Source organism: Acomys minous (assembly GCF_964271855.1).
Source record: "Acomys minous genome assembly, chromosome: 1".
In the NCBI taxonomy this organism is placed as follows: domain Eukaryota; kingdom Metazoa; phylum Chordata; class Mammalia; order Rodentia; family Muridae; genus Acomys; species Acomys minous.
The window spans coordinates 36915216-36929881 of record NC_140483.1 but is presented as its reverse complement, the minus strand read 5'-3'; the positions used below and the strand labels follow the sequence as shown (position 1 = coordinate 36929881).

At 37.6% G+C, this 14666-nt stretch overlaps 1 protein-coding gene across 8 annotated transcripts in view; it reads right to left on the bottom strand.

The window, feature by feature from the left end:
• The window catches only part of CEP350 (centrosomal protein 350), a 136780-nt gene that overhangs the window by 26687 nt on the left and 95427 nt on the right, over window positions 1–14666 (bottom strand). For 5 of the 8 annotated variants that reach the window (XM_084772197.1, XM_084772199.1, XM_084772201.1 and 2 more), the window contains 3 exons: window positions 7800–7922; window positions 6523–6722; window positions 3210–3418 (listed from right to left, as the gene is read on the bottom strand). In XM_084772197.1, coding sequence (XP_084628323.1) covers window positions 3210–3418; window positions 6523–6722; window positions 7800–7922 — 532 coding nt within the window. The remainder of the gene's footprint in view (window positions 1–3209; window positions 3419–6522; window positions 6723–7799; window positions 7923–14666) is intronic. The other 3 variants (XM_084772202.1, XM_084772203.1, XM_084772204.1) reach the window with 1 other exon arrangement.

The window sequence follows — 14666 nt, the reverse complement described above, 5'->3', positions numbered from 1 at the left end:
GAAAACACCAGTGAACATGAAATAAAAATAAACTTTAAAAATATTAAATATGTACCATATTTTATAGAAAGAAGGAAAAATGGCATAAAACTGTCCACAAAGAATAGAAGATTATACTTTCTATAAAAGACAAAATTTCTCCCCTGCCATCATGAGAAAGTGAAAACAGCTGACCTGACTCCTGTCACTACCCCTGTCTCTCCCTAGGACTTTTGGAAAGTCTTTTTTTAGATTCAATTATTTTATTTTATGTATATGAGTATTTTGCCATGTATGGATGTGTACCACATATGTGCCTCGTGCCTGTGGAGGTCAGAAGAGGGCATCAAATCTCCTGGAACTGGCCTGGAGAGATGGCTCAGAGGTTAAAAGTACTGGCTGTCCTACCAAAGATCCTGAGTTCAACTCCCAGCAACCACATGGCGGCTCACAACCATGTCTAATGAGATCTGATGCCCTCTTTCACATGCAGGCCAAATATTGTATAAGTAATAAACAAATAAATAAATCTTTTTAAAAATCTCCTGGAACTGTTGTTTTAGATGATTGTGAGTCCGCACACAGGTGCTAAGAACTAAGCCTCAGTCCTCTACTAAAGCAGCAAGCACTCTTAACCATAGAGCCACCTCAAGTCCCTGGCAAGTGTTCGGACCTGCTAACTCAGGATAGGGATTTACAATGTTGCCTGCTTTCTGAGGTTGTGGTGGTGGTTAAGTGAGATCATTCAGGCAAGGCACTCAGCATGCTACCTGGTACTTGATAAGCACAAATAATACTTATTATAAAAATCTACTTTAATATACCACTTGTTTTAATTTCCTTTATACATCTTCTTCAGAAAGAAAACTACCTAATTTTTTAGTATTCAATCAGCTTTGTTTTTAACATGAAGCTAGTAACAATGGTAGGAAGAAGCTAGTACATTTATAGAACTTTGAAATTAATAAGGTTGTATTAAATGCACAGTTGATATACACACATCCCTAGACTACAGGAATTATGCTACAAGTAAATTACCTATACAATAAACCTATTTTTGCCATATAATAATTTTGAAAATCATTAGCATAATAAAGAGAAACCTTCTATACTCTAAACACATTTTCAAGTTGGTGCAAAAGAACATTAGCAATGTAGTGTTTTCAACATAATGTGGAATCATATCTGCATTAACAATTAAATTTTTTTCCTGCTAAACCTTTCAGGTACAGTAATGTTATACACATGAATCTGACTAACTTTTCAATAGGGGATCATACAAGTAATTCTTACAGCTGTAGTAAAAATGAGGATTCTTAGCTGAAAAAATGGCTCAGAGATTAACAGTACTGGCTGCTCAAATCCCAGCATCTGCATGGTGGTTTATCACTATCTGTAACTCCAGTTTCAAAATCCAATATCCTCTTCTGGCTTCCTTGGGTACCAAGCACACAGACATACATGCCAGCAAAATACACACACACACACACACACACACACACACACAAATTTTAAACCAAAATTATAACTATAGATCTTCTTATCCATATTTTTAAACTTATCCATGGGCCAGTAAGATGGCTCAGCAGACTAAAGTACTTGTCAGTCTTACAACTTGGGTTCAAATGCCGGTACCCACATGGTTTAGGAGGACAGAACTGACTCCTGGTGTCTTCTGACTTTTACATACACAAGCATGTATGTAACTTGGTTGAATAAAGAGGCTTTACTATTGCATAATAGTACTTCATATTGCTAAGCTGATGTCTTAAAAACCAGTTTAAAAACAGGTGAGTTTCTATCTTAAGTTTTATCTGTCTATGAAGGAGAGAATAAAAGAAATACAGAAAATGTTATTCTAATAATGCCCAGTATAACTGAAAACCATTTATTTTAGATATGTTAAAGAGATAAAATCATCACCCTTATTCTGATTATGAATTAGCATTTATTAGCTAAATTATAGCAAAGGCACTTCGGTATGTTTTAAAGATGTTACTGCTTTTTAAGACAAAGCAGATTTGCAAAAGAACTTGTCATATTTCCACAAATAATCTTAATTACTTGTGTGTGTGTGCATACTTGTACACGCATGCACACGCATGAACACACGCACGCGCGCACACACACACACACACACACACACCACACACACACACACACATATGTTGGTCAGAGGAAAACTTGTGAGAGTCAGTTGTCTCTGTCCACCTTGAAAATCAAACTCAGGTCATCAAACTTGGCAACTTGGCAGCTACACCCTTATTACCACTGAGCCATCTCATGGGCCCTAAAACAGACTTTAAAAATCCCTAGCTGGGTGTGGTGATGCACACCTTTAATCCCAGCACTCCCAGAGGCAGTGGGATCTCTGTGATTCCAGGACAGCCAAAGCTACACTGAGAAACCCTGTCTTGAAAAACAACAACAACAACAACCAGAAAAGAAATTCCTATCTGTGCTGACTAGTTTTTATGTCAACCTGACACAAGGTAGAGTCATCTGAGAGAAGGGAACCTCAACTGAAAAAAATGCTTCCATAAGATCAGGCTGTGTGAAAGCCTGTAGGGCATTTTCTAAAGAGGTGACGGATGGGAGAGGGCCCAGCTCACTGCTCGATGCCACCCTAGTCTATGGTCATAGGTTTTGCAACAAGCAAATGGAGCAGGCCAGTAAGCAGCACTCGTCCAGAGCCCCTGCCTCGCTCCAGCCTTCAGGCTCCCGACCTGACTTCCTCAGATGATGAACAGTGATGTGGAAGTATAAGCAAAATAAACCCTTTCCTAGTTGGGGTCGGTGATACACACCACCAAGTAATCCCAGCACTCAGGGAGGTAGAGGTAGGTGGATCTCCGTGAGTTCGAGGCCAGCCTGGTTAATAAAGTAAAACCCTGTCTCAAAAGCCAAAAACATAAAATAAAATAAAACAAACCCTTTCCTCCCTAACTTGGTGTTTCATCGCAGCAATAGTAACTCTAACTAAGGCCTATCTCTTTAGTATAATTAGACTTGATAGAGTATAATTTTAACTGCTACTAAAGCTAAATTCCTATACTTATAAATATAAATTTATTGAAAGTTTTATTTCTCTTCTAATGTTAAACCCTTTATGTTACATACATGGGTGATGGTTAATGCTGCTATTAATAGGAATAATATAACTATTAGTAATACCTTTTAGACAGGTTTTTTCTAAGGAAGTTTTAAGATATAAACAGACATTAACTTACATGTTTACTAGGAGAGGTAGATTCCATTTCCTGTGAAAAAGCCATTTCCTCAGTAAGTATGCTATGATCTGGACTTCTGGGCTGTGCCTGCACCATAGACTCAGACGGCATACACAGATCAGAAGGGCTGCCCAGTTCTTCTGGAATACAACTTCCACTGTTCCGGGAAGAGTAGGAAGGCACTGGAGATCCCTCTTCACTCGCCATTCCTGGAAACACAGGGTAGAAACAATAAAAAAAAAGTTCAACAAAGAAGTTAAGCTTGTTACATTTTAGACTTGTTTTCAGCATAAAACCACATTATTTAACATTTACTGCTAAAGTCTGTTCATTAGCAATTTTTGGTGACACCACCTGAGAGCAGATATCTACTATATGTAGCCGTGATTATAACTGACATTCTACTTAGACTACTTAGGAGGGTACAGAGCAATTATGACTTACAAACATACCCCTCTGCAGAAGAAACTGCTTCAGTCATTTTGTAAAATAATTTAGTGCTATTTGAAAAGATGAAACACATACATTATAGCCTAAAAATTTTACTCCTAGGTTATATTTTAGAGAAGTCTTACTTGTATACAGCAGACTTTGTCCATGCTGAGAGGAAAAGCTCAAATGTACTATGCTCATATACTGGGTGTTATATGAGCTGAACAAGACCTGAGGCAGCCCTTTACCTTCCACATGCACAGGCAGGTGCACACACACGCATGTACATACACACACACACACACACACACACACTACACATATACATGTATATTCAGTTCTTTGAAAGTACTAGTCAAACTTCAAATGGCTACCAAACTGGACAACACACATGGATCCAAAACATGGTATCATGTGAGAAAGTCCTCCTGGGTAATTATCTGTTCATAGTCTATTTGTCCATCTTAGTGTAAGTATCACATTTTAAAAGCTATTGCACCTTTAGAAGTCTTGGTATATGGTGATTTAGGTTCTACCTATTATGGTTCTTTACCAAAGTTTTGCTTTTCAGACCTTTTGTTCAGGAAAAAAAATTAAAGGAGACCACCAAAAGCCTTTTCAAAAAGCTCGGCAGGCTTCAGATTTAAACTGCCTTGACTCTAGAGATGAACTCAAGGACAATTAACATCATGTGACACTGGGTTCCTTTGTGAATGTGGAACTGCTTTGCTGTTTAACGTCTCCTAACAAAGTCTACATTTTCTTTCACAAAGATCTTGTTAACCTTATACTGAAGTATGTCTTACACTTCTTTCTACTTACCTGTTTACATTTGTTTGTTTAGAGACTGGTTCTCCCTACGTTGGTCTAGAACTCTGTTGTTCAAGATGGTGTCAAAGTCACAAATGTTCTACCTTGACTTCCTGTGTACCAGAGTTAGAAGTGTGGGCCAAAAACCAATTTTTGTTGGTCTAAGATATATAATTGAGGGTTTTGTACATTAAAATGTATAAGGTATATTATACATAATGAGGTTCATCATATTTTCATACATGTATATAATGTATCAGATTCACCTATTATCCTCTTTTGTCCCCTTACTACTCTCACTGATCTCTACACTCATTTTTGTTCTCTTTCCAACTAATTCTCCTACTTTCAAGTATGTGTGTGTGTGTGTATGTATGTGTGTATATATATGTGTGTGTGTGTGTGTGTGTTTTGTTTTGTTTGTTTGTTTGTTTTGTTTTAGTTTGGTTTTTCCAGACAGGTTTTCTGTGTAGCCTTGGCTGTCCTAGACTCATTCAAGTATATTTTTTAAAAATTTATTTATATGTACGTGTGTGTGTGTGTGTGTGTGTGTGTGAATGTATGTCATGTTTGTATGGGGGCACAAGGAGGCCAGAAGAGGGCACTGGATCCCCTTAAGCTGGAGTTACAGGTGATTGTGAGAGACCTGACACGGGTGGGAAGCACTCTGAACCACTGAGCCATTTCTCCAGCACTGCCCCTGCCCTACCCTTTTTAAAGTGATTCAATTAAAGTCACCAGGGCTGCATGCAGGAACATGAATGAATGGAGTCTTGTTGATTTGTTTGGCTAGTTTTAAGTCATGGTTTCATACAGCCCAAGCTGGCTTTAAACTTACTGTAAAGCTGAGACTAACCTTGAACTTCTAATCCTCCTGCCTCAGTTTTGGAGGCAGTCCTGTGCCATCACATCCAGGCACTGGGAAAGAACTCAGAGCTTTATGCACGCTAGGCAAACTTTCCATCAGCTGAGTTCCACCCCCAGCCAACAACTGGGTTTCATTTTTTTGTATTTTCTAACCAATGACCTTGCTAAATTCATTCATTATCCTAATAAAGTACAAATCCTGGGTTTTCCTGTATGTGTGAGAAGGAGTATATGTGTATACATATGTGCAATTATATGTGACTATGCACACATGTGTAGAAGTCGGGAAAGGTGAGGTCTCTTCTTCTATCCCTCTCTGACTTACTCCTTTGAGATGGTTTCTTACTGAACCTAGCGCTGACAGTTTCTGCCCCCACAATTCTGGGGTTACAAGCAGACATGCATGCTTTCCTGGCTTTTTACATGGATACTTAGATGCAAACTTAGGTTCTTATGCTTGTGAAACAAGCACTCTTACCCAATGCACAATCTCGTCACTACCAAATTCTAGGTTATCCTTGTGCATACCTTTATGACTGTAAATAATAAAAATTTTGCTTCTTCCACTACTTACAGCTTTTAATTGTTTTTCAAGCCTTACTAACTCCCTAGAACCTTCCTTATACAATGATTAATAAACATTTCAAGGGGAAAGTTTTCTGCTTTATCACTAAGTATTATGTCTGCTTTAAGTCCAGGGTTTCTCCTTTCATTTTGTATTAGTACTTATATGTGGGGTAAAGACAACTCTTTTCCATGTGTGCTTTGATCTGAGGGTTACATGTGTGTTCCTAAGTCTTTTTCTGACTCCATCCATGCAAGTGAGTGTAATTCTTAAGATAAGATTTGTATGCATAGTATTTAGGATAAGAGAAGAATAACCTTTTCCTTTTGTGTGTCATTCTTTTATGGATTTAGCATTGCAGTTATATAATAATGTCATAAAGCAAGTTGAAATGTATCTCTTCTTTGCATTCTGTGGAAAGTAAAGAATTAAACACCTGGGTTTTCCCTGTCTGAACATCTATTAAACTTTGACAGGTTGAATTAAAAAAAAACCTTCACATTTATATTGGAAAGAAGTTACTTAAAGCTTCTTAAAAGTTGCACATCACTAGTAGCTGCACTGTCTTCTTCATTTTTAATCATTCCCAGCACATATAAATAAATTAATCCAATATATAGGTTTTAGTTTGTTTTATACCTTTCTGCTCTGTTTTCTGGCTCTCTAGTTCTTTCTTCGTAGTTTTGGGTTTTATTAGTTCTTTGTCCCAGGCAGCCAAAGCTTGCTTTTCCATTTGCTGAATCTCTGCTTCTTCTGCATCTAAACGCCGCTTCCATTCCAGGAGCTCTTCTGCATGCTGTCGTCGCTGCATTAGCTTTTGTTCTCGCTTTGTCAGAAACCTATAGTCACACCATGAGGAATAGTTAGAAAACCTACTCATAGACAACAGGTCACTTTGAAAGCTGTCACTCATGCCTCACCAACAAGCCGTGCAAAAGCAGGGCATCCATACCATTTCCTCTCTAAGTTTGAAATGACAGAAGCACAATAAGCCAACTTATCTTTTTTTAAATACGAGAAAAATTAGTGTTCCCTTATAAGAGATTGTCACGGTAGTGAAGGAAAGTTAGTGGTAAATTCAGAAAAGAAAATATAATGAATATTTGAATAAACTGGACTGACACTGTTATTCAATAGCTTACATACTCTTTCTTATAGGTTTTCTTTTTCATAAGAGAATATGTAAGAAGTTTATTCTAAAATTTCAGACCAGAAAACACACACAACTCAAAATAATAAAAACCAAAAGCAACTAAAAAAAAAATCCCAAAGTGCCCAAATACACAAGCAAACAAACAAACAAAAATGATTATATCCCCCTTCAATTTTTATTTTCAAACTTGGGCTTCACTTTTACCTAAGAAATGCAATGTCAAGTGACCGATCTTTTTTTTGGGTATGAAACGCTGAGCACCATTTGGATGCCACATGCATATCACCTCTGGACTTACTAAGTAAGAGGACACATTAACTGACCTGAGTCTTTGTACTTAATCTGACTTCTAAAATTAAATCTTAGTTTGGGCCTAAAGGGTTGGGAGAAATTACTGATTTAGTGAAAACAAAATGTGATTAGTTGCAAGGCCACTAATTAGCGTGTAGATGCTGTGACTATGCAGGCTGGGCTGCTTTTATTACTGCTGTTAGATCTGTAATGATAGATAAGCAGGGAAAAAAATTCACATATCCAACAAGCAATAAAAGGCCAAGAGGAACTGATGTTTCATTCTTAAACAACCATCATGTCATTTAGTATGGAAACACTATGTTAAAGTCCGTATGACATTTGACAAGAGGCCTTCAGGCTGCTGTTAAACAAACAAAATGAAAACAAAAAAGGAAAAAAGCAAACACAACAAACAAAAAGAACAGAGCATGCTCTATCGAAGAGTGCACTGAAAAAGGTGCAAAGTTACCTGACCAACTGGTTGTAGATATACAGCTGGAATTTGGGATGAAGGTTGGGAAAACAGACACTGAGAGAGGCCCAGTGGTGAGACGTAAAGACAGAGAAGAAGTAGTGAACAGGAGAGCAGTGTCTACAAAATAAGGAGGAAGATTTTAAAACCAAGAGATCAAGAAGCAGGAAGAATGAGAAAGGGAAAGCAAAGGAGTCGAATGAAGACCTTTTAATATGCGTCCTAAATATAACATGCTACTCAGTAAAGCAAATCCTTATGTGTGACACACACAAACACATGTACTTCTTATTAATGAATTCTGAATAAATGTGTCTTCTCAAACATTGCTTAGCCATCATCTACATTTTCAGGTAAATTTACTTGTTTATGAGACTACAATGAGAAGAACAGTGTGAGGCTAAATACGTTTGCAAAAAGCTCTAACCCTGACTAAACAATATGGCCATGACCTGGTGTATCAGCAACTCTATACACATGTGTAATTTTGAGCAACTGATTTTTGTACCTGCACCTTGTTATGTATTTTAAGCTAAAGTACTATATTTGGCTTATTTAACCTTACTATCATAATCTATCTTGAAAATAAAATATAATTCAGTAACCCAATTTATGGAATAAAATCTTAAATTTGACAACATAAACTATTTACAGAACATATTAGAGACATCTTGCTTTAAGTCTAGCAAAGGACTACTTAAATAATATTAGTACTGAAAATCAATACCCATTCTTTGAAATATCAGGATGTATAATTAGAAATAAAGTGAGCTAGTCTAATTAACAGTTCAATTGTAAGACTAAAGATAGGAAAAATCCCATATGTTAAAGTTTTAAAGGCAGAGGAAACTTGCTTTTCTTCTTTTGTAGTAGCAAACAGGTTTCCTACATAGGTAAAAGGATAAGTAAGTCTGGTGACAGTTGGAAAGGCTAACCCTCTTTGACAGAGCATGCTCCTGTTCACATGCGTAGAACGGTAACTTGCAGAGAAGGCAACATTTCATTATTGCCTTGGAAGAGCAAGGGTTAATATCAGATTTCCCAGAAGGGAAAAAAATATAGGTATGACTCCAGCCATGTTTTTGTTTTTGTTGTTTTGTTTTTTAAGGCACATATATCTTACTTATACATGTCTTAGACAACATGCCTGCTCCTCCACAGATAGCATTTCATCCTCTATTTATTTACCCATACATACACACCGTCATTTATATCTGGATTGCCTTGATTTTCTGTACTTAACTTTAAGGAAATGCATTCCTGAAAATTTCAGAAAGACACTGAAATGTCCCTTGTCATTCTTTATAAGTGCAGATAAACTTATTTTGATGCTAATTATCAAAATATTATGCAAAATAAAATGCACTTGTTTAAGGTTAAAAATTATTTATAACATTCAAACACCACCCACCTTTTAAAGTTTAAAACTGCTAAATGCTTCCGTGGCCTAGCATGGAAAGCAACATAGTATTGGAGCGCATAAAACAAGCTTTTAACATATACAGGCAACACGTTTGTCCAGCCTTTTACAGACAACAATTCTTCTCTATCAGAACAAGAACTGACACTTGTCATTTATAAAGATCAAACATATTAAAAATCTCTACATTAAAAATGAAGGGACATGGCACACACCTTTAATCCCAGCACTCTGGAGGCAGAGGCAGGTGGATTGCTGTGAGTTCAAGGCCAGCCTAGTCTACAAAATGAGTCTAGGACTGCTAAGGCTACAAAGAGAAACCCTGTCTCGAAAAAAAAATTATTGTATATATGTGTGGTAATATTAATGCATATGTAAAAATATTTAATAATTTTTTTAAAAATGAAGAACTAGAGAAATGATTAGCACAAATGATAGTTTAAAAAGAGTATAAAGTTATACATTTGAAACATCTTCCCAGAAACACATTTCCTTATTTAATATACATATATTGTATAACTAAAAGTACCCCTTAAACCTGAAGGAAAATAAAACCTTAGGACAGTGCCACTGGCACTAATAATCCTTCAGGATGATGAACAGGTAGCTAGCTGCACGGGGACGGCAGAGACACACATACTTTAAGTTTAGGGCTAGCTTGGGTTACAGAATGAGATACTTTTAAAGGTCAAGAAAAGTCATATATTAGAAATATAAATTTTACCAAGGGCATTATTATTAGTGAAGCATTTAGGACAGAACTCTTTCATTGTAGCCCAAAGTAGTACTTATCACTTCAGAAAATGTCATCAAAGTCAATCAGAAAGTTGACAGTAAGCAGTATGGGAGGCAGAGGCAGGCAGATCTCTGAGTTCAAGGCCAGCCTGGTCTACAAAGCAAGTCCAGGACATCCAGGGCTGTTACACAGAGAAACCCTGTCTCAAACAAAAAAAACAAAACAAAAACAAAAACAACAAAACAAAACAAAAACAAACAAAAAACCCACAGAAAATAGTTTGCCCAAGGAACTGGAGACATGCATTAGTGATTAAGAGAACTTGCTGCTCTTGCAAAGGACCAAGTTTTGTTCTCAAAACCCACACAGCACCATGGAGCTATCTGTGTATCCACAACAGGGTCGTCTCTACAATCTACAAGTAACAGTGCTTAGACATAAAGCAGTTGTGCAAGGTTGTAGTAACTGACTAACACTTGAGCTGAGCATATTAGAATTCCTAACTCTTAAAACTTTTGGTAATAAAAATGGCATTTAAAAAGCAATTTTTAAAAACAATACTTTTTTTTAGAGGTCAAAACATTAGTGAATGGATGTATTTTTTTTAACATATCACTAATACATCCTCAAATTTCAACTATCATTCAAACTTTTCTCCCCCACTACTACCTGACTCCATCCCTACTCCCAACACAAGTTTATTACTTAAAACAGATTTAAAAAAAAAAGCCACTGAATGCTTCAAGGACCATGCTCCTTCACACAACTGAGTAGTTGACGAGGAAAGATAGCAATAACACATATACCATAGGTGATTAATATTTTGAAGTCTAATGAAAATACTTAAGAAACATGAGGGCAAAGTTAGTAAGTCCAGTCTTAAATTTGTTATTAGGGGTTTTAAACTGTTACTCTAATATAAAGTTACCATGATAGAAAGAGACTAGCATTTATTCTACAGATGTGGGTTAAATGATTAGAATTATTTACTATGTCAGAGACTGGCAATGAAGCTCTTACTGGTATGAGTACAAGATCAATAAAGATGCTGTACCTGAAACTGTCTTCCTTCCAGCATGCACCACTCAAAGGCATTTGGAAGAAGATACAAAACAGTAAAAGCGATTGTGCTGCTTAGTTTTTTGCTAACCTGACACAACTAAAATGACTTTATCAGATTAGCAGGCTAGACCATGGGACAGTTTCTTGATTGATGACTGAAGTGGGAGGTCCCAGCCCACTGTGAGCAGCAACATCCTGGGGCTGTGTAAAAAAGCAAGGTGAGGGAGCAATGGAGAACAAGCGGTGTTCCTCCATGGTCTCTGCCTCATCAGTGCCTGACGTGCCTGTGCTGGCTTTCCTTTATGATGGACTAAGAGCTGTAGGATGAAATAAACAGTTTGCTGCAAAAGATGGTTTTGATCATGGAATTTATCATAGCAAAAGAATGAAAACTAGGGTGGTAATAAAAAATTATGAACCATTACATTAACCTTGAAATCAAAAGATTTCTGGAACAATGCAGCGTGCTTCCATGTAGTAACAGGCATTTTTATTAGGAAAGGAAGTGTTCTGGCTTGAATGTGAAGTGCCCACACGCCTGTGTTTTCAGTGTTTGGCCCCTAGCTTGCAGAGCTCTTCTCAAGACCACAGAGGCTTCAGGAAGCAGGGCCCTCTTGGAAAATACTGGTTATAACCTCTGAAGGCCATGCCTGCCTCTGGCTCCCCTCTGCTTCCTTCCTGACACTGTGTAAACCCGCCACCCCAGACAAGGTTACCTGCCTTGCCTTTGATAATGAACTAAAACTGCTGAAACCATGAACCCAAACAAACATTTCTCCCTTTAAGTTGTTTTTATCAGGTATTTTGTCACTGCAATGAAAAAAGTAATTTATTTAGGAAAAAAGCATTAAAAATTCTTTTGAAAACTCTCCCTAGTGTTATGGATCACACAAAGGGTCACTACATAAACATTGTAACTGAGTTACAGACTCTCTGTCTATATTTGAGACAAGGTCTTTTGTAGCCCTGGCTGGTTATGAACTTTTGATTCTTCTGGCAGCATCTCCCAAGTGGTGATGAGATAACAGGTATGCAAAACCGTATTAGCTCAGTAAGTTCCTATCTGAAGAAACCTTTCATTTATCCCATGAGTAATCAAGAGAGAGCCACATATATGTAATATTCAAATATTCACTTTGCACCACCTTTATCTGTATATGGGGGTGGGGGTGGCAACATTATGTGCAGAGGCCAGAAAAGGATGTCAGCATCTGGCTCCATCACTCTCTCTGCCTTACTTTCTTGAGACAGAGTCTTACATTGAATCTGGAATTAGACTATCAGTCAGCAAGCCCCAGCCACTCTCCTGTGTCGGCTCCTCACAGCACTAGGACTCCATGCATGTGAATGCTCTTTGGATGTGGGCTGTAGCGCCCTCATGCTTACATATCAAGTGCTCTCGCCTACCATTTACCTACACTTTTACTCTATCTTTAATTTTAAAGTTTTGTTTTAAGCAGACAAAATTAAGGGGACATAGGAAGGGGAAAAAGTCCTTTATCCCTCCTGAAAAAGTGATAAAAATCTCACCAACAGGGTCATGAAGCATGTTTATAGTAAAATGAAGAAAAAAAAAAAAACAAACTCTTGACCTCTTTGTGATCTATTTATGAAAAAACTTCCTCTTTGACCTAGTTTTTATTTAACAGCTCACAAACATCTTAATGTTCCTCATAAATAATTACTTCATTTCATTTACTAAAGAAAAATTCTTGAAATCAAAGTTAAGCGTATCAGGATGGGCATGGTGGCATGTGCCTTTAGTGCCAGCATTCAGGAGGCAGAGACAGGTGGATCTCTGTGAGCTAGAGGCCATCCACTCTACACAGCAAGTTCTAGGACAGTCAGAGCTACATAGTGAGATCCTGTATCCAAAACAAACCTAAAATAAGTGTAAATATTCATACCTAACCTTTCAACCTTTTGAATGACTTAATATTAAAGCCGCCAAAACAATTTTTATAGTTATTTTGAGAATCTTAAATTTATATACACATGAATATGATTCTCTTAAGAGGCCCTGCCCACCCTTGCCTCTGGTACATATAACTTAAACCAGGAAGCCCATCTGCCTCTGTCTCTGTCTCTTTTACTCTCTTACTCATGCTTAACTTTGCTTCGTAAGAGAACTTATACTTATTTGCGTAAGGATTTTTGAGTAATAAGCTAGTGTGGTGGTTTGAATAGGTATGGACCCATAGACTCGTATGTTTGAATGCTTGGCCCAAGCATTAGTGCCAAGGGGGTTGGCACTGTTAGGGGGTATGGCTTTCTTGGAGTACTTATGGCTTTCTTGGAGGAAGTGTGTCACTGTGTAGGCAGGCTTTTAGATCTCATGTATGTATGTATGTATGTATGTATGTATGTATGTATACACTCAGGCTATGCCTAATGTGACACACAGTCTCCTGGTGCCTGTGGATCTGCATATAGAACTCTCAGGTCCTTCTCCAGCACCATGTCTGCCTGGATGCTGCCATACTTCCCACCATGATGATAATGGACTAAATCTCTGAACTGTAAGCCAGCTCCAATTAAATGTTTTCCTTGTAAGAGTTGCTATGGTCATGGTATCACAGCAATACAACCCAAACTAGGACATCCAGACTGGCCTTGAACTTGCCATGTACCAGAGTGAACTTGAACTTACTGTGTATCCAGACTGGCCTTGAACGTTTTTTATTTATTGCTTCCACGCTACTACTGGGACTACATGTATGTGCCTCTCACATACATGTTTAAAATGTTTAAAAACATTTTCATAATTTTAATAGTCCAAATTATGAACTGGCTTTCTTGTAATATGGGAAGCAAGAGCTTCACTAGAACTTTTTCACTATTCTATAACTAGATAAACTTATGTCATATACATCAAATGACAAGTGACATTCTTCCTCTAGTTCTAAGTATTAACTTAAAATGACACTCAACAAAAATCTGTTTTCCTTTCCATATTTAGTATGTTTCAAGTAAATTAGATACAGGATAGACATTTACAGGGGCAAAGAGCTTACTTTATAATTGTACTTAATTTTTATTTATTTATTTAAAAGTTTTTCAAGACAGGGTTTCCCTTGGCTGTCCTGAACTCATTTTGTAGGCCAGGCTGACCGCAGATCACAGAGATCTGCCTGCCTCTGCTTGAGTGCTGGGAACTGTACTTAATTAACATTTTAAGAGTAGCTATCACATAAATATACCTTATTTGCTCAGAGCTTATGTGCAACTTAACTACATCTAATGAGTCTTAGAGTGAGTGTGGTGAGGTGCACTTGCTATCCTGCTCAGTACTTGTGAGGCAGGCGGGAGGGTCAGGACAAGTGACCAGCCCGAGCTACACAATGAGCTCCAGGATAAGTTAAGTTGCATAGCAAGATCTCTGGCTCAAGTACAGCAGCTTCATAAAACTGTCTCCATCTCTGAATTAGTGAGCAAAGTGTAACTTCCCCTTTTGTTCTTTGTGCCTCTCTTCTTAGTATGCTTAGCACGTTAGGCTTCCTTGCTCTTCCTCTAAGGCCCTCACTCCCACGTGTCTGGCCCCACGCAGCTGCAGTGCATGTCCCTGGCTTCCTTTCTTTTCCCTAGTCTCCAGGCAGCTGTTGGGATTAGTTCTAATAAACCATCCTTGAGCTTCAAAAAGAGAGAA